Raw genomic sequence first — 19,319 nt, forward strand, 5'->3', positions numbered from 1 at the left:
GGCGGGTGGACTCTGGGCGCCTAACCCCCACTCGCTGTTGCCTCCTCAGTCTCTGGCCGGTCAGTCAGTGCTCCCTGAGTCTGTCATGCTTCTTCACACATAAAAAACCCTCTTTCCTCCACTGCTTGTTTGTGCAGCTGCCAGCGGTTTTTGAGTGTGTGCTGTGTGCCAGGCACAATGTTGAGTCTGCAGGTGGGGAAGAGATGGAAATGTTCTCTCAGTAGCCTACAGCTTCATTGAGAAGGACTAAATCAAGTCTTCATAGAAACAAACTGGGGTAAGAATTTGGAGAAGGAGGGAGAGCTTTGAGAGCACGGGGCGAGGGCTTGTTCTCATCTCATTGCCAAAGAAGGCTGCCTGGCATGACAGGCATGACCTCAAGGAAGGGCAGGAGGTCCCTTTAATACTTTCTCTCTCTCTTTTTAAAAGATTTTATTATTTTATTTGAGACTCAGAGTTACAGACAGAGGGAGAGAGAGGTCTTCTATCCCCCTGGTTCACTCCCCAAATGGTTGCAATGGCTGGAGCTGAGCCAATACGAAGCCAGGAGCCAGGAGCCTCTTCTGGGTCTCCCACATGGGTGCAGAGACCCAAGCACTTGGGCCATCTTTCCCAGGCCATAAACAGAAAGCTGGTTTGGAAGAGGAGCAGCTGGGATATGAACCTGTGCTCGTGTGGGATGCTGGAGCCTCAGGCAGAGGCTTAGCTTACTGCGCCACAGCGTTTGCCCCTGTTACTTTCTCTTTTAGTTCCTCTTTGTAGAATTGAGTCTACCTAGTTTGATGCTTCCATACATCTGGGCTCTCAGAAAATTAATTTTATGAGCTTCCCTGGGCATTACCAATAAAGTGTCAGTGACACATTTCTTTGAACTTTCCTTCACTAATTGTTAATTAAGCTGAAGTCACTCCCTGGGAAGATTGCACTGTTGTCAGTACCTTGCAAGTTTAAAGTAGTCAGTCACAGAACATATGAAGGGGTCTTCGAAAAGTTCATGGCAAATGTGCATTCAAAATAACTTCAGGGAATATTTTGCAAAAAAAAAAAAAAAACCTTTTAATTCCATTTTCCATGGACTTTTTTGAAGCCCTTTTTGAAGCATTGGGAAGATGTCATTACTGCCTTCTAGAAGCTTTCGGCTTTGGAATCAAGGAAAATAATCCCAACACAGCTGTGAGGTGCCCAGGAGGAAGTGATTGTGAGTGTCTCTGAGCGAGCCAGGATGCCTGACGCCCCTGCGCTGTAGCCAGGTGACTGTGAGCAAGTGATTTGCAGTGTTGGACCTGTGAAACAGAAAGTAGAGAATGATGGGACCTCCTTCAGGGGGGTTGTGAGGATTGATGAGCCAAATTATGCCTAGTATAGTACCTGACACCTAGTGTGAACTGTGCAATTTTTTTTTTTTTTAATTTTTTGCCAGGCAGAGTTAGACAGTGAGAGAGAGAGAGAGAGAGTTATAGACAGTGAGAGAGAGACAGAGAGAAAGGTCTTCCTTTTGTTGGTTCACTCCCCTAATGACTGCTATGGCCGGTGCTGCGCCAATCCGAAGCACACATCTCTGAGTGTGCAAATTCAGTATTCTGTGTGGGCTAAATATGGTTGTCTGAAACGTTAAAAAAAAAGACTTTCCTTTTTGGCATACATCCTCTATATTTGGTTAATCTTGGTGCTTCTAGACTATTTCAAGTAATCACATGTGTTTTCTGGAAACTTCCATTTTGAAGAAAATTTAATTGACTCAGAAATGTTTGGAATGCTAATTTCAAAGTTATCTTATAATTTCCAGTGGAAGTGCCTAACTGGGAAAGGCTATTCTCAGCATTTGTTTCCTCTTTTTTAAACAAGTAAAATATTAAACAACAGGAAACCAACTGCCAAAATTGATGAACACTCTCTGAGATGGCCAAATTGAGACTTGAGAGTATTTAGACTTTCCAAATCACAAAATATGGTAAACATAGGGGCACAAGTTTTATTTTAAAATATACTGCACGCGTGTGTGTGTGTGTGTGTATGTTGCTCTTTGCCATATGGCTTGTCTGGGGAAACAGTAGCACCTGAAAGCAAAGCCACACACATAGTAAGCTTTGAGTCGGTTTAGACCCTATTAAGCCATTGGTTGTTTTGAGAATCACCTCTTGTGTATCAGAGAGATTAAATTATTGGAGTTGAAAATAACAAGAGAGGTTGTAAATTGCAAGATGCCCCTGAAATTCATATATGTTATTTTTGACTGGCTTTAAGGATTTAACAATCATAGGATTTAGCTTAAAAAGAATAGATTTAGAAGTATTTTCACATGAATTCTAAGAGGACTTTTATTTATGTTGGTCTGGTATTGATCTATAAAATAAGTATAACCTTGGTATTTTTTACATTATTTTTCATTTCATTGTATACACAAATATTTAAAAATTTTAAAGATTTATTTTTATTTATTTTGAAAGTCACACACACACAGACAGAGAGAGAGAGAGAGAGAGAGAGAGTTTTCATCCACTGGTTCACTTCCCAAATGGCCACAACGGCCAGAGCTGAGCCAATCTGAAGCAAGAAGCCAGGAACTTCTTCCAGGTCTCTTATGTGGGTAGGAGGGACCCAAACACTTGGGCCATCTTCTGCTGCTTTCCCAGGCACATTAGCAGGGAGCTGGATCAGAAGTAGAATAGCCAGGATACAAACTGGCGCCCATATGGGATGCTGACATTACAGGCAGCAGCTTTACCCACTATGCCACGATGCTGGCCTCACATTTAAAATTTTAAGTTATGTATTTTAGTATTAATTCATGTGTAGACTCAGTAGCAAGTTTTTCATTTATAGCAGGTATACAAGACACTTTACATTAGAACTGACATAAGTTAAAGGTGGTGTCTAGTACACAGTGGTACATAAACTGAAGTTGAGAAAGTTAATGTTTGATTAATTGAACTTTGACATCATTGACTTACTATTAAATAGTATCAATTATGCTGCCTTGTAGTACTGTGCTTACATGTTAAATAAAAACCTCATAACTGTTGATCACATATAAGTTTCAGTACTGGCTCTTTAAGAATCTTTTATTAATTTATTTTGATACCTGGCATTAAAAAAATCACTTTCATTGGCTGACTCCTGCCCAGTTAAACATAAGGAAGTATATATTAAATGTTAATTTCCTGAGATAGTTTCTATGACTTCCTGTAAGGGTAGGGCAATTATAGAAGTGAAAACACATAGGGCTCACAAGTGGTTTTTGTTCAGTTGTGTCAATGCCAAGTTTGGGAGCATTCTTCCAATTTGGATTTATTTATGCTAATATTTAATGGAAGACTGGGCAGCATATTATTTTTTTTACCCTTAAAACTAGAAAAGGAAAAATTATACTTAAAAGATGCTTTGAAATTAATTTTATTCATAAAATAGTTTTAGAAATATTAGAATATCTGGTAATACATTTTTGAGCACTGTAGATTTTATTTTTATGTTTCACTTTAAAAATTTTTATTTATTTGAGAAGCAGAGACTGAGACACAGAGAAAGAGAAAGACCAAGAGCGAGACAGAGAAGAGCTCCCATCCTTGGTTCATTCCCCAGTGCCTGCAAAGGGCAGGACTGGGTTAGGCAAAAGTTGGGAGCCAGCAACTCAGTCCAGGTCTCCCACATGGGTGGCAGAAACCCAACTACTTGAGCCATCCTTGCTGCTTCCCAGGGTGTAGCTTAACAGGAAGCTGGAATCTGGAGTGGAGCTGGGACTCAAATCCAGGTGCTGTGATGTGGGATGAAATGTCCAAGGGGCACCTTACTACTAGGGCAAAACACCTGCCCATAGATTTTGCTTTTAGAAAGATTACATTTTTGGGGCCAGTGCTGTGGCATAGCAGGTAAAGCCGCTGCCTGCAGTGCCGGCATCCCTTATGGGTGCCGGTTTGAGTCCCAGCTGCTCCACTTCTGATCCAGCTCTCTGCTATGGCCTGGGAAAGCAGAGAAGATGGCCTGAGTCCTTGGGCCCTGCACCTGTGTGGGAGATCCAGAAGAAGCTCCTGGCTTCTGGCTTCGTATTGGCACAGCTCTGGCCATTGTGGCCAACTGAGGAATGAATTGGTGGATGGAAGACCTCTCTCTCTCTCTGCCTCTCCTTCTCTCTCTGTGTAACTCTTTCAAATAAATAAATAAATCTTTTTTTAAAAAGTACATTTTCCACATTTCATAAGTGATTTGATTACTTCGCCTAAAAAAACACATTTGCACTCATCTGTACAAACTACAAAAAGAATATCACGAGTGTAGGAAATATATGGACAGTTCTGTATTCTCCCTCTAGTCCTTCCCCCAGTCCTACTCCTTCGAGACAACTTCTGTTAACACCTATTTTTTTGAAAATTATTTTTTAACACAATTTTAAAAGTCAAGTGTAATGGTCTTTGGAGACTTGAAAGAGTGGGAACTTTTCTCCCTGATTTTTGGAGTCAGATCTGAGTTCAAAGTCTGACTTCATCAGAGAGCAACAATGTGAGTTTAAAAAGTTTCTTTCCCTTCTGAACATCAGATTTCTCAACAGCAAGGCTGAATCAATGGCAGTTTCCTTCTGAAAGTTTAACAGGCACAGTCTGTTTCTGTTCTCTTTCTGTCTCTCTCTCTCTTTTAAAAAAATTTTATTTATTTATTTGAAAGTTAGAGTTACAGTGGGGTTGGGAAGGAAAGAGAGAGAGGGAATCTTCTGTCTGCTGGTTCACTCCCTGGATGGCCACAACAACCTAGGCTGAACCAGGCCTAAGCCAGGAGCCAGGAGCTTCTTTCAGGTCTCCCACATGGATGCAGGGGCCCAAGCACTTGGGCCATCTTCTGCTGCTTTTCCCAGACCAGTATCAGGGAGCTGGATCAGAAGTGGAGCAGCTATATGGGATGCCTGTATTGCAGGCAGCAGCTTAACCGGCTATACCACAATGCTGACACCAATCTCTGTCTCTTTTTCATCAGGGGACATGTCTCAGAAGAAGTGACAAAGGAATCCATGACATATTCCTCTTAGGAAAATGGAATTTGGCATTTTTTAAAAAAACTTTATTTAAGTTATACAAGTTTCAAGTATTCTGTATAAACAGGTTTAGGAACATAGTGATGGAATTTGGCATTTTAGTCTCCCAGCGTGTTTATTCAGTAGTGCACTCATTTATCTGGAGAGCATTCCCCCCTCTGCCCCAGATACTTGCCTTCAGCTTGTGAAAGGTCAGCCTGTGAAAGGTGCCCCAGGAATCTTCCTGGAATTTAGATGGCCCCTGTTGGGTTTCACTTTGCACTTATTAATAATTTAACAGTGGGATAAAAATAAAAACAAAGACTCTCATCTTACAGTGTGAGAACACGGGTCCTGTGTACTAAGTCATGCAGGTAAGATGAGGAGCGAAGCCCTTTGGGCTTGCCTGTCTGAAGAAGTCCTTCACTCTGGCTGGCCTCCCTCCTGCAGAATGACTGCCTCCACACGAAAGGGAATTATCCTGATTGCTCCTGAGGTGGGAGATGTATTTTTGTTCTTCAAAGGTTGTTGGATAGCATTAATTATCTAATCCAAACAGAGAAGCTTTCTACTAGGATTGTTACCTTTTAGCAGCTGTGGTCGACTTTCCAGTGCTGCAGCATCTTGAGGCCTGAGCAACCATGGTGTTGTAACCACCTGTTATCTAACCTACCTGTTAGGACGCAGTAGAATCCTGTTCTAACATTGGTTACCGAAAATAGACTTTAAACCTAAGGTTGTTTTTCAAATGGGTTTGTATAATTGGAGCTGAAGCTACAGTCACGATTCTTCATTTGTAAGATCTGTGCCTTATGTCTTGTTTAGCACTTTCACTGTTTAATTTGTAGTGCTGTTTTTGTTTTATACACAATTACCTTAAAAAAATCAGACTTTCGTATTTCCTTGCTAAATGAATGTGGGGCTTTGTTATTAAAGTCAGAAGTACTTTTTATCTGTAGACATTAGTTTTTTGTCCTTAGAGAATTCAGAATTGAGGTGGTTTGTATTCTGGAAATTATTAAGTGAACACATGTAATACATTACTAGTAATATAGCTTAATGTACAAAGATGCTTTGTAAATAGAAAGAAAACCCCTATTTCTGAGAACTGGGACTCTGTCATTCTTGTCATTGAAATGCATAGGGTTTTGATGTTGTGGCATATTAAGGAAATAACGATATTAATTCTGGGTAGAGGGTCCAGCGTTGTGGCACATTGGTTTTAGCTACCAACTGTGATGCTGGCATCCCATATGAGCTACTTGTTCAAGTCCTGGCTGCTTGGCCTCTGATCGAGCTCCCTGCTAATGTGCCTGGGAAACCAGCAGAAGATGACCCAAGTACTTGGGTCTCCTGCTACTTATATGGGAGAGCAGCATTGGAGTTCCAGGCTGCTGGCTTCAGCTTGGCCCAGCCCTGGCCATTGTGGCCCTTTGGGGAGTGAACCAGCAGATGAAAGATCTCTCTCTTTCTGTCTCTCCCTCTATTTCTGTAACTCTGCTTTTCAAATAAATCAAATAGATCTTTAAAAAAAAAAAAAAACCTCATAATTCTTGGTAGAGAGGATTTTAGAAATTAATTTTGATCAAAGCTATAGAGGAAAAGGACCAGTGCCCTTGGCCCAGTATTAAAATATTAAACCATACCTGGAATAAAACCAAACTGTTGCCATGCATTGTGTTGCTCCTTATCTTCTTGCTGGCTTCCTCCTTGCCAGCCTCCACGCTGACCTCTTCTCCCCCGCAGATCTCACCCTTAAAGGTCATCCAGACTGGGCCCCCCCCCCCCCCCATACCTACTTCAAGCAGCCCACTTCTCTCTTTCCAGGGCTCTGATAATTCCTTTTCAGCACAGATTTCAGGCTATATTTTTAGTTATTGTCTTTGCCCCACAAGAATGTGAGTTCTGTTACGAGACATACCAGTACCTGGTAGAGTGCCTGGCATAGACTACATAGGCCATGATCTGGTTAGATGGAAGTTGTTTACTGGTTTTGAGAGCTCCTTTGTGTGTGTTTCTTGAAGATTAGTTCATCCTGCTGAGCCACGAGGATTTAAGCACCACTGGTGTCAAGAGCTAAGCCAATGCATTGTGCAGTGCTCTTACCTGCACCCATTTGCACCCATTTCCTTGTGAGTTTATTGAGCTTGAAGAGAGCAACACTGACTTTTCTCAGAGCAAACCGAGCTCTCAGTAGCTATCCGATGAATACTGCACTCCCCATGAAGTGTCTTCCAGACGTCACCAGGCACTGAACTAGTTCGTGCCAGACCTTCTAGGAAAGACAAGAAGGCCTGCACTGGTCTTTGGTGAGCACTTGGTATTCTGAAGGTATGGTTGTTCCTGTCAATGGTGTCCATCAGTGTGCCTGATAAACAGCCCTGGATGGCCTCTTAATGAATTTGCCTCTGCAAGCTCTCACCCATTTGTAAGCCAAAGGCTGCTTAGCTGAAAAGGAAATGTTGGCAGCTCAAGTTGCTGTCTAAAGACCAACTTTATTCCGATGACTGTGGAAGCACTCAAATGCAGATCTGGTGAGGAATTGGTTTTGTGGCATTCTTTGGTGATGTTCTCATTTTGCTGTTTATCTGTCTTAGGTAATCTATTTGAAGAAGACCCCAGAAGAAGCCTACAGAGCACTACTATCTGGCTCCAACAATTCCTATCTTCCATTCAGGTATAAGTGCTTCCATCCAGGTCTGTCTCCTCAGCTATGCAGCACTTCAGAGAGAGCTGACTACTTCAGTGCTACATTATGGTGTTTTTCAGTTGTCTTAAGGCTGTGACCATAGTGTTACATGGAATGGAGTGAGGTGTGAGCTTTACATTATTTCATTTGGCAGCCTTTCCCTCTAGCTAGGTAAAAATAAAATAATTTCTTTTTTTTTTAAGGATCTCTCCTTGAGTTCTTTCTATGTTTTAAAGTTGACTTGAAGCAAAAAGAGTACCTACCTGTCTTATGTGCTAATAACTATGACACGATTTACTAGATTTCAATAATCTACATCACCGGTTCTCCCGTTCATTCTTTCATCTCACGAGCATTGATTGAGCTCTGACTGCACGTTGGGGCTGGGGATATAGCATAAGTCATCCTAAGTGCCTTCCATGTTTAGGACACGAATCTGGCTTCCATCCTTAGGAAGCCTCTCATTATAGTGTTGGAAAGGAATGTTTTGCAAAGATCAGTTGAAGAAAGTCTCTTAAAGTTGGGGAAAACTTGAACTTGTCTACAAAGTAGGAATGAACAAGCGTCATCTTATAGAATTGTGAATGATTCTCATATTTTTGCTTATGTGTGTCCAAATCTACAGACATGTGTATTGCTTAGTTATCATAATTGCTAAGGCTAGAAAGGAATGGAACAGCTGAGGAGACCCCTTATTGTCCGTCTTCCTCCTGCTGCTTGATGTAAATCCAGAGAGTGCTGGCCTCTGTGCCCACATTGAGAAGTGCTTTTAGCAAATGAAAATTTATTTTCATTTATTTGAAAGGCAGGCACGGGGATATCTTTCATCCATTGGTTCACTCCCCAAATGCCTGCAACAGCCAGGCTGTTGCCAGGAGACCCAAACAGTGTTTGGGTGGATGGAAGGGGCCCGAGTCCTTGAGCCATAACCTATTGCCTCTTAGGGTGTTCACAGCAGGAAGCTGGAGTGGATGTACAGGTGGAACTCGAACCTGGACATGGATGCAGGTGTCTCAACTGGTAGTTTTACTACTGCACTATGATGCCCTTACTGCTAGTATAAATATTTGAATGAATTAATTAAAAGGAAATCTTTCAAGGTCCAAGGGATTCCCACCTGTTTGAGACCACTGGAGAAGCATAGGAGAGACACAGGAGGGTGTGAAGGCAGGAGGAGGGACAAGGCAGAAGAACACCCATTGAGCTTATTTTCCTCACCAGGCTCAAAGGGCATAGGCCTGGGATTGGGACCTGAGAGGAAAATATCCATTAAGGACAGACAGAAAGTGACAGGTTTTGTGTAGAAGAATATTAATGATGATGGAAAGCTCTCTTTTTCCCCCCTCCACTTCTAAGGGCTCCTGGACTTTGAAAGCCCTTTGCAAAATACAATTCTGGTTTTTTTTTTTTTTTCATAAAGGTTAATGACCCTCCCCAAGTTCTAAGCAAAGCAGCTGAGAGTGTACACTTTGGAAGCAGGGACCGGGGTCGAAGCCTCATTCTGTTTCTTATATCTGCCCTAGGTGTAAATAACTTGGGGAAAACTACTCTATCATCTCTGAGCCTCAGTTTTCTTATCTGTAAAATAGGGCTATCTTGATTAAATGAGTTAATGCTTTCCTCACTATGCCAAGTGCAGTACCTGGTCTTTGTCTATCTGCTGTTGTTAGTAGTGATGTTGTTATTGATAGGAGACAAAGATTATCCATAAGGAGATAAATATGAATAAGAGCTATTTCTTCTAATGATCTCACATTCGAGAGGGACAGGACACAAAATTTTGTAGGCATAAAATTAATCGTAAAATGTTTAGGTTCGGGGTGGGTGTTTGGCCTAGTGGCTAGGATACTGTGTCTCATATTGGAGCGCCTAGGTTTGATACCTGGCCCTGCCCTTGACTTCCGCTTTCTGCTTTCTGTTGTTGCAGACCCTGGAACACAGTCGTGGTGGCTCATGTAACCAGGTTTATGCCACCCACGTTTCTGATTCCTGGCTTCTGCCTGGCCCAGAGCTGGTTGTTGCAGGCATCTGGGGAGTGAACCAGCAGATGGGAGCTCTCTGTGTCTCTCCCTGTAAAAAACAAAAACAAAAACAAAACATAGATTGCACAGAAATAGAAGGAAAGATGAATTCTGACAGGGATTTGGGAAACTCACTTACACTGAGCTTTACAGGCGGGCAAGGGTTTAGCAGGTGGAGAATGGAGGAGGCGAAGTTGGCACAGGTGTGCCTTGTGGAAGCATGTGTGGTATGAGGCAGCTTCGGAAGGCCTCTGCAGGAGCCCCGAGAGGAGGCACTGACTGTGGGGGGCTGATGCACTGTCCCTGCAGACAGACCTCGTCCAACTTGTTTTTCCAATCAGAAAAGTAATTGCAGTTTTCCTGTTGTTATTTTGAAAATCTACATGCACCTGGAAACTATAATGCTGTAACACTTATGAAATTGTAATGCCGGTAAATAGGCCCGATGAACAATATACCTATTTAAAAATTTACAAGTGGAAGGTATGTATTAATTTTTCTGCTTGTGGTTTCCTTGCCAAAGAGGGTGTATATTTCCCCTTCACTGGCTGGATGAGACTTACTCTTCTTCTTGTCAATTTAGATGAAAATGTTGGAGGAGGGGATAAATTCTTTCTTTAAATATAATTATATTTTATCTTTCTTGTCCTTGGCAATTAATGTGTTCCTTAAGAGGTACAATTTTTGAAGAATTAATAAGAGCATAATGGAAGAAATGCCAGTGAGAAAGTTATTACTGCTCACCATAGAATTGAATCAGAATGATCACAACTGTAGCCCATTTTTCCACATTTTTATTTAAATATTTGAAAAAATAAATATATTCACATAGTTCAGAAATTTAAGAAATAAATAGGAAGGTTTACAGTGAAAATTCCCCTTCTCATCTTTGATCCTTATTTTTTAGTCTTTTCCAGATAGTCTCTGGTATTGTTTATTCCATATTCTTTTAGTTTCTTTATGTTGATATAAGCAAATAAAGATCAGCATTCTTTTTTTTTTTTGACAGGCAGAGTGGACAGTGATAGAGACAGAGAGAAAGGTCTTCCTTTGCCGTTGGTTCACCCTCCAATGGCCGGCGCATCGTGTTGATCTGAAGGCAGGAGCCAGGTGCTTCTCCTGGTCTCCCATGGGGTGCAGGGCCCAAGCACTTGGGCCATCCTCCACTGCACTCCCTGGCCACAGCAGAGAGCTGGCCTGGAAGAGGGGCAACCGGGACAGAATCCGGCGCCCCGACCGGGACTAGAATCCGGGTTCCGGCGCCGCAGGCGGAGGATTAGCCTATTGAGCCGTGGCACCGGCCAAGATCAGCATTCTCATTTTCCTCATACAGTGGAGCATATCACATGCACCATTTTGCACCCCCCCCCCCCAACTCATCTCAGATACCTTTACTTACCAGTGCAGAGAGAGCTTCCTTCCTCCTTCTGTCCTACTCATGTGTACTTTACAGTAGGAATACATTAGTCAGTTTCTTACAGGTCAAAACCTAGGTTGTTTCTTGTCACCTTAGTAGTACCTTTCTAAGTCACTTAGTCTCAAATGTATTTTAAAAGGAACTGAGCAAATGCTTTGGAGAATATTATAGCATTGTTGTTAGACATAAAGGAATTTAACTCTGTTTACATAAAGTACTCATTATATAAAAAATTGTGTTTAACGTAAGTAGGAGGCATTTGTGCCTTGGTGTAGGCCCTCATTTCCTATTAAAACTTTGACCTTGAATTTAACTTTTTTAAAAAAATTTATTAGAAAGTCAGAATTAACAGAGAGAGAGAGAGAGAAAGAACACTTCCATCTGCTAGTTTATTTCTTAGATGACCACAGCCTCCAGAGCTGGGCCAGGTGGAAGCCAGGAGCCAGGAGCTTCATCCTTGTCTCCCTCATGGGAGGCAGGGGTCCCTACACTTGGACCATCTTCTGCCGCTTTTCCCAGGCCATCAGCAGGGAACTGGATTGGAAGTGGAGCAGCTGGGACTGAAACTGGTGCCCATGTGGGATGCTTTGCCTGCTATGCCACAACATTGACCTCAAATTCAACTCTTCAGTTGTGCTTTCTGATAACTCAGGACAGCAGGAACTGTAAATCTAGACTCTTCATAAAACATACATTTGAAATAAAAGATGCCACAAAGTAGTGTGTTTAAAATTTAGTGAAGAATTTAGATCAAAGAATACTACCAACCAGTTTTCTGGAATTTGACTGAAGAGACTTACTTCCCCCACCTGTGCTAAGACGTAAGTTGTTTTCAGTTCACAGCACAGACTGACTTTTAGACCAAGGAAGTATTAGGAAGACTCATCATCATATCCTAAATCCTAGTCAGCTGTCATTACCTGGGCTTTCATTATAATCTGGCCTATCATCTGCTAGTTTTTGTTTTAAACCCTATTTATTATATTTTTATCTTCATTGTCTCCTTTTATTTAACTGCTGCTTTGTTAATACTTTTATTTAAAAATAGGAAACCTTAAAAGAACTCCCATTTAAATGTAATTGTTTTATTGTTTAAAAATTTTTTGAAAATAAAGACTCTTTTGAAAGCTTTTTTTTTTTTTTTTAAAGATTTATTTATTTACTTGAAAGGCAGAGACACAGAGAGAGAAAGAGAGAGATCTTCCATCCACTGGTTCATTCACCAAATGGCTGAGCCAGTCTGAAGCCAGGAGCCAGGAGCTTCTTCCAGTCTCCCACGTGCAGGGACCTAAGCACTTGGGCCATCCTCCACTGCTTTCGCAAGCCATTATCAGGGAGCTTGATTGGAAGTAGAGCAGCTGAGACTTGAACTAGCACCCATATAGGATGCCGGCCTTGTAGGTGGCTTTACCGGCTAAGCCACAGCGCCAAGTCCCTGAAAGCTTTTTGAGGGCGTGGATGGTGTATTCTTGTCACTTTTCTCCGTGTTCTCGTTTGTGCTATGTATTTTAATGTCTTTAAATAAAGGAGTTTTACAGCTACTGTGAATTAAAACAATGCTGTTCAAATATTTATTTAGCAAGCATTTTTCCCTGCTCACTCATCTCTGTAAAGCCTTTCCTCATTTTTCTAGAGAAATTGGCAGGTCCTTCACTTGTAATTCCCTGTTAGGGTCTATGTGTTACAGTGCTGCGTGCAGCACAACAGCACACGTCTTGCATTATAATCCTTTGTTTGCGTGGCTGACTCTTTTTTTCCTATTTGTGTCTGAGGGAATAAGCACATTCATTTATTACTTTCTCTGTGGACCTAAGGTGATTAGGCCGGCTGGTGCTCGCTGCAGGGGATTTCAGTGTACAGAGTGTGTAAATGTATAGGCAGAGAACACGGTTCTGGGCTTTGTTAGAGTTAGGAGAGAGGTGGTAAGAGAATAACTCTGGAACTGGGGATTGGAGATGTTAGGGTAGGCCCTGGAAGACACCTTTCTTGCTGGGATGAAAACTGGAAAATAAACACAAGGTGCTGATTTTAGGTGCTGTACCGTTTTATTTGTATGGCATAGGTTAATTTTTATGATGGCATATTAGGTAGGGACCTTTCTAAAATGATGTTTACAGTGTAGTTACATTATTGTCACCAAAAGGTCTATCTGATTTTCTTTCTATTTGGACTCCTATTTAAAATTTTAAAAATTATAGCTTTTATTATTAATCTGGTTAAAATTGTCTAAAAATGAGATAAATTAAAAAAAGATTTGTGTGGATTCACTACCTATTGTTGATTACATTAAGTTTAGTTGACTTTAGCGGTAGGAGTAATTGAATGTCTGGCATGGTGCAATATTCCAGGAGTATTGTAACGTTACTATTTCTGAGTTAGTCTCAGGGTGTCCCACTGCATGTGTTGAGAACTGTAGTTTTCACTTGTACTGAAAATAGCCAAAGTGTTTATCAAGAGCAACTTTAGCTAAAAATTAGAGGAAAGGATATTTTTCATCTACTTTAATTCCTTCAGTCCATCCATCTTAAGTGTTGGTTTGGCAGCTGGCCCCTAAGGGAACAAGGGCCTTTCAGTTCTCCACAGAGCTTGAATTGGCAAGTCTGGGACGGATCTTTTAGCAATCTCTCCCTTTCAGTGGACTACCAAATTATAGTGCATACCCTTGAGCAGAGATTCTGCAAAGCTATATTAATTGCACATGTCACAGTGCCATGAGACAGCTGGTCCACAGTGGACTCCCCAGATTGCTTTGATGACAGTCAGGGGCAGTGGTTTTCAAACCCATATTCTAGGATGCTCATAAAACAGAATTTTCAAAAAATTTAACTCTTAGAAAACATTGAAAAGGTAACCAATCTAAACTGTACAACTCTTATTGTGCTTAATACATACTTCATTGTTTCTTTATCCATATGTATCAGTTTGGTAAGTTTCTTGGTATTGGTGGTGATTTCTAAATCTGCCAAAAAATCAATTTTTATTTGATGTGTAAAATTATTCAGACAGTAAACAACATACCCAGAAATGTGCAGGTGAGTTTGGAGGTAGGGTGTAGTGCTGACATCCAGTAACATAAAGCTGCTGGAATGCTGGATGTCTCATCTCCGTTTGATACTTTTTTTTTCCTTCCTTCCTCCCTCCCTCCTTCCCTCCCTCCCTCCCTCCCTTCCTCCCTTCCTCCCTTCCTCCCTTTTTCTTTCTTTTTTTTTATTTGACAGATAGAGTTAGACAGTGAGAGAGAGACAGAGAGAAAGGTCTTCCTTCCATTGGTTCACCCCACAAATGGCCACTATGGCCGGAGCTTGCCGATCCAAAGCTAGGAGCCAGGTGCTTCTTCCTGGTTTCCCATGCAGGTGCAAGGCCCAAGCACTTGGGCCATCCTCTACTGCCCTCCCGGGCCACAGCCGAGAGCGGGACTGGAAGAGGAGCAACCGGGACTAGAACCCGGTGCCCGTATGGGATGCTGGTGCCGCAAGCAGAGGATTAACCAAGTGAGCCATGGCGCCGGCCCCTCTTTCTTTTTCTTGCAGGTCTCCTGGATAGGTTCAGGATGCAGTTTTGCGTGGCTTTTATTTTAATTTGGAGAAGAGGCTAGGACTAATAGATCAGTGTTTTCCAAAGTTAGTCGGTTTTAAAACTTATCTGCATATCTTGGAAACTTTTTAAGAACTATTGATGCCTGGGTTCCACACCCAGAAGTTCTGAAATAATTCATCTGTGGTACAGATTGAGTATTGGGATTTTTAAAAAACTATCTACACGATTCCTATATGTGGCCATGATTTAGTGCCCTATGTGATGCACCATGATAAACACAAACACACACACATACACACAGTCAATGATCAAATAAGCTTAGAACTCTCCATCTTGGAGAGTTTTAAAGATTCTAAATGGGTCTGTTACAGAGTCCCTGCCTGCTGCCCAGTCATGCTCAGTGAGCCCTGTCCTTTGAGGAGAGGAAGGCCTTGTTACTCTAAGTCCCAAGTGAGGAAGCAGGAGAAATATCTCAAATCTTCCTCCCAGATTGGGGGTAGGGGAAATCCTTATAGAATAGGTAGGAGAAAGCTGGTATATGGAAACAGCCAGCAAGGCAAAATCTTGATGGAGAGAGGCTTAGAATCAGGTCAGCTTGGAAAGATGGATTTTTAATTCTGGATTTCTTTGAGGGATCCCTCGTGTCTGAGAGGAGTCGGCTGTACCCAGGTTCTGGTGTTGCTCTGGTTTCTTTGGTCCCATCTGTTGGATCCTCCCACTTCTGCCTGTGCCTAGGCCTGCATGACAGGCAGTGCCCGCTTTGTACCTACCTGTACACCATGTCCTGAAAAGCAAGGGCTTACAAAATATGACCAGAACCATTATAAAAGCATTAAATGGGGAAACTCTCAGGAAGGGAGTGGGGAAACATAACAGGAGGTTTTTAGGTTAAGGGGAAATCCAAAGAATTGGTGGTCTGATGTTAGTTCTGGGTAGTGAAATAGCCTGTTTTGCTTTGTTTAACCCAGAATTTTCCAAAGTACTGATTCCCTTCCGGTTGCTGTTCTGAAATGCTGTATGGCATGTTTCCAGATCCACACCTGTGTGGAACAAAAAAAGATCTCTTGGGTTCAGAATAATACGCTGTTATTTGTGGAACTCTTTTTGTGCTGTTTGCTAAGAGTCTTGGAAAATAGAAGTTGTACCAAGTGGTGGTATTTATCTGATGTGGACCCTGATAGCCAAGGTTTTTTCCAGAGCAGATGTGAGGCCAGACTGTCTTCCTTAACCGGGTTCCACAAACCTCCCACTGGCAATCCTGTAATGACATTTATCATTAAAGTGGACCCATATTGTTTGCCTTAAGGGAGGTGTTTGTTGTGTTTTGGGGATGACCCCTAGCGATGTCCCAGTGGTTGAGCTATGTGGCTAAGTCTTAGTGAAATCTCAGAAGCAATTATTCTAGATATTTTGGGCTTGTCAGGACTTGCAGGTCTTCTAACAAAGGCTCAAAAGGGTCAAACACTCAGAACTTGGCATTAGGATGCCTTCTTTCTTCTGAAGTACAAAGTAAACATGCACTGGTAGATGTTAGGTGTAATTATAAGATACACCTCTTTGCATCTAACATTAAACCAGATATTTGTTGGCTTAAATATGTGATTTTTATCAAAGTTTGTGTCATAATAAGCTTTGTGTTTCAAGGGAGGGTTTTCCTTACTCCATTTCCTTCTTGAGTTTCAAAATTTTATTTTATGTTCTTTTAAGATACTCAGGATGGCTGCCTTGCTGCTTTGCAGTCTTGATCTTTGGGGCCAGTTCTGCCCTATGGCTCTTTAATAAACCTTTACTTTAGGTGCTTGGTATTATGGAAGGAATTTGCATTATTGTTGAGTAGTGAGGATGTGCCAATTTCATTATTGTTGAAAATAGATGGTTTATCCATTCTAAACTGTTGAGTTCATTCTTCAGAGCTGGAGCATATTTTTAGTAACTTGGACCATCATGAAAAACAGACTGTCAGATTTTTCTTGTTAAAGTGGTAAATAAGCACCATTATACAGGATCTGAAAACAGAAACAACTGTCAGGGTGTCTGTGACCCTTTAACTACACACATGGAAGTGAGTTATATCTGCTCTATTTTTTGTTAGAGCAAGACAGTACTTCAGTACTTTGCATGGTGAAAATTGGTGCAGACTACTTTTTTTGTTATTGCCACTTTTATGGTTTCAGATCAGTGTTAACAAACTTTGCATACAGGGTTGTTGCCAACTATCCTTTTTGTACTCGTTGTAGTAGTATATTGCTAGTAGCCAGCTTTAATTGATCAAGATGACTTGGAATAAGATTATACTCATTTACCTTAACAAACACAGTAGTAGTTATTTTGTTGAGTATCTATTGTAAAGCCCTTATTTTTTTTAACTTTTATTTAATGAATATAAATTTCCAAAGTACAACTTATGGATTACAATGGCTTCCCCCCCCCCCCCATAACTTCCCTCCCATCCGCAACCCTCCCCTTTCCCGCTCTCTCTCCCCTTCCATTCACATCGAGATTCATTTTCAATTCTCTTTATATACAGAAGATCAGTTTAGTATATATTAAGTAAAGATTTCAACAGTTTGACCCCCACATAGCAACACAAAGTGAAAAAATACTGTTGGAGTACTAGTTATATCATTAAATAACAGTGTACAGCACATTAAAGACAGAGATCCTACATGATATTTTTAAAAAATTGATTAATTTTCTATGCAATTTCCAATTTAACACCAGGTTTTTTTTTTAAAGCCCTTGTTTTTAATACCTGAGTTAAATACAAGTTTCCATTATTTTTGTTTTAAAAGCAAATTTAGAGTGGTTAAACATATAGCAGTCAGATATTCATAAAAGACCCAGAACACAGCTCCTGGTCTTTTTTTATGGTTTGACTACTAGTTTTAGACAGATTCCTTTGTGCAGAGTTTGTATGACCTTTTGAGCTGTGACTTAGAATTGAATTTTCATGTGTCTATTTCCTTGGTTGACCAAAGTGATTAGTGCATAGCCTTATGGTAAGAGAAATGCAGGAGATCCTGTGCTGTTTTTTTGTTAGATGCTGGTTATGCTAAGCTTTTGGCTTTGCTCTGTGAAGCTGTTGGTTTTACTTTTTCACAAATGGAGACAGTTTTGTTTTCCCATTGATTCTCATTAAATACATTTTCATCTTATAGGCCTGAATAATGTACGTGATCTGCTCTTTCTTTTCCCTTTGGCTGGCACTATGGATTTGTTCAGAGAAACTGGAAATGAAGGTGTTCTTTGGACAATTTTGTAAAATATTTTGAGGCATTGTCTAGTTCTTATTTATACATATAATCTAGAATTGAAATGTGTGTGGAAGTTACTAGTTGCCTATTTTATGCATTTTCCCATGCATTTTAGCATGGGAAATTTGTCTAGTCCAAACTGAAATAGTCTAAGTGTAGAATATACATTGCATTTTAGAAATGTTATATATGACAATATAAAATATCTGAATCGATAATATTCAGATGTTTTAGATTAATCAAATCATTATTGAAACTAATTTAGTTTTTTAATTTTATCTTAATATGACTATGAAAAATTGTAATCACAGATGTGACTCTCTTTTGTGGCTGGTGTTATATTTCCATTGGAAAGTGATGATATGGAGTGCTTTTGCTATTGTACATAGTTTATAATTAAAGATTTAGATGACTTTTTTTCTGAAAGGTTAATAGTTTCTAGCCAGTAAATATGTTAAGGTGTAAGGAGAATGAATACCTGTTAATGATTATTCATTCATTCAACAACATCTGTAATATAGTAATGTGCCCTATATTCTGAACACTTAGACATAAATGATGCATTTTCTGCCCCTCAGATGCTCATGATTTTGTGGTGGTTGTGAGAATGGGATTCAGTTCAGTGCTTAAGAGGTTTCTTGGATGACCTTTGAGATCCTTTACAACCCACTGCTCTGCAGATATTTGTACACTTCCTAACTACTTGTCATCCAGAGAATTTACAGAGAATCCTGTGATCAGGACATATGTAGATCACAATCATTCCCAATATGTCATAGCCCATTTACTAACAGTTCTTTTTTATAGCTGTATAGTCTCCACCTAGTAGACGCTGGGCCTCTGTTCTCTATTCTTTCTTCATTTTGAAAACTTCATTACCAGAAATGCTTTCTTTTTGTTTTGTGTAAACATATTCTTTCATCTCTGGTTTCATCATGTAATTCCTAATATTTATCAAATTGCTTCGTTCTGAGTGATTTCTTAGATTCTTAGGTTACAAGCGGTGGTGTGCTAGTGACCTGGCTCTAGAAGTGAAATGTGCTTGCTGATTCCCGTGGTGTCAGTACTTTACCACTGCGGATTCAGGCTATCAAAATTTCTGAATATTTAGTAGTTGGCTATTGTGAGCCTGTGGACAATAGCTGTAGGACGCCAGTGAATCCATTTCAGTATCTAATTATGGGTAGTAATTCTAGTTTTCTTTGATTTTTTTCAAAATAAATGTAAACACACACACACACATTCAAATCCCAGTTGCTCCTTCTATTAGAATATTTCTTCATTTAGTTTTTCATTCAACAGATATTTATTGACTGGAAGTCTCTCCCAAGGTCATAGTTATGTAGATTTTTATAATCAGTTAATAATAGCTTTCCGGTTCAGTTGACTGTTATGCTGGAAG

The 19,319-nt window shown here is 40.6% G+C and overlaps 1 protein-coding gene across 4 annotated transcripts in view; it reads left to right on the forward strand.

Moving 5' to 3' along the window:
• The window catches only part of CDC14A (cell division cycle 14A), a 183,159-nt gene that overhangs the window by 58,274 nt on the left and 105,566 nt on the right, over positions 1–19,319 (forward strand). For all 4 annotated transcript variants that reach the window (XM_062191828.1, XM_062191826.1, XM_062191830.1 and 1 more), the window contains exon 5: positions 7,597–7,676. In XM_062191828.1, the coding sequence (XP_062047812.1) occupies positions 7,597–7,676 (80 nt within the window). The remainder of the gene's footprint in view (positions 1–7,596; positions 7,677–19,319) is intronic.

Source organism: Lepus europaeus, chromosome 5 (assembly GCF_033115175.1).
Source record: "Lepus europaeus isolate LE1 chromosome 5, mLepTim1.pri, whole genome shotgun sequence".
Taxonomy (NCBI): Eukaryota; Metazoa; Chordata; class Mammalia; order Lagomorpha; family Leporidae; genus Lepus; species Lepus europaeus.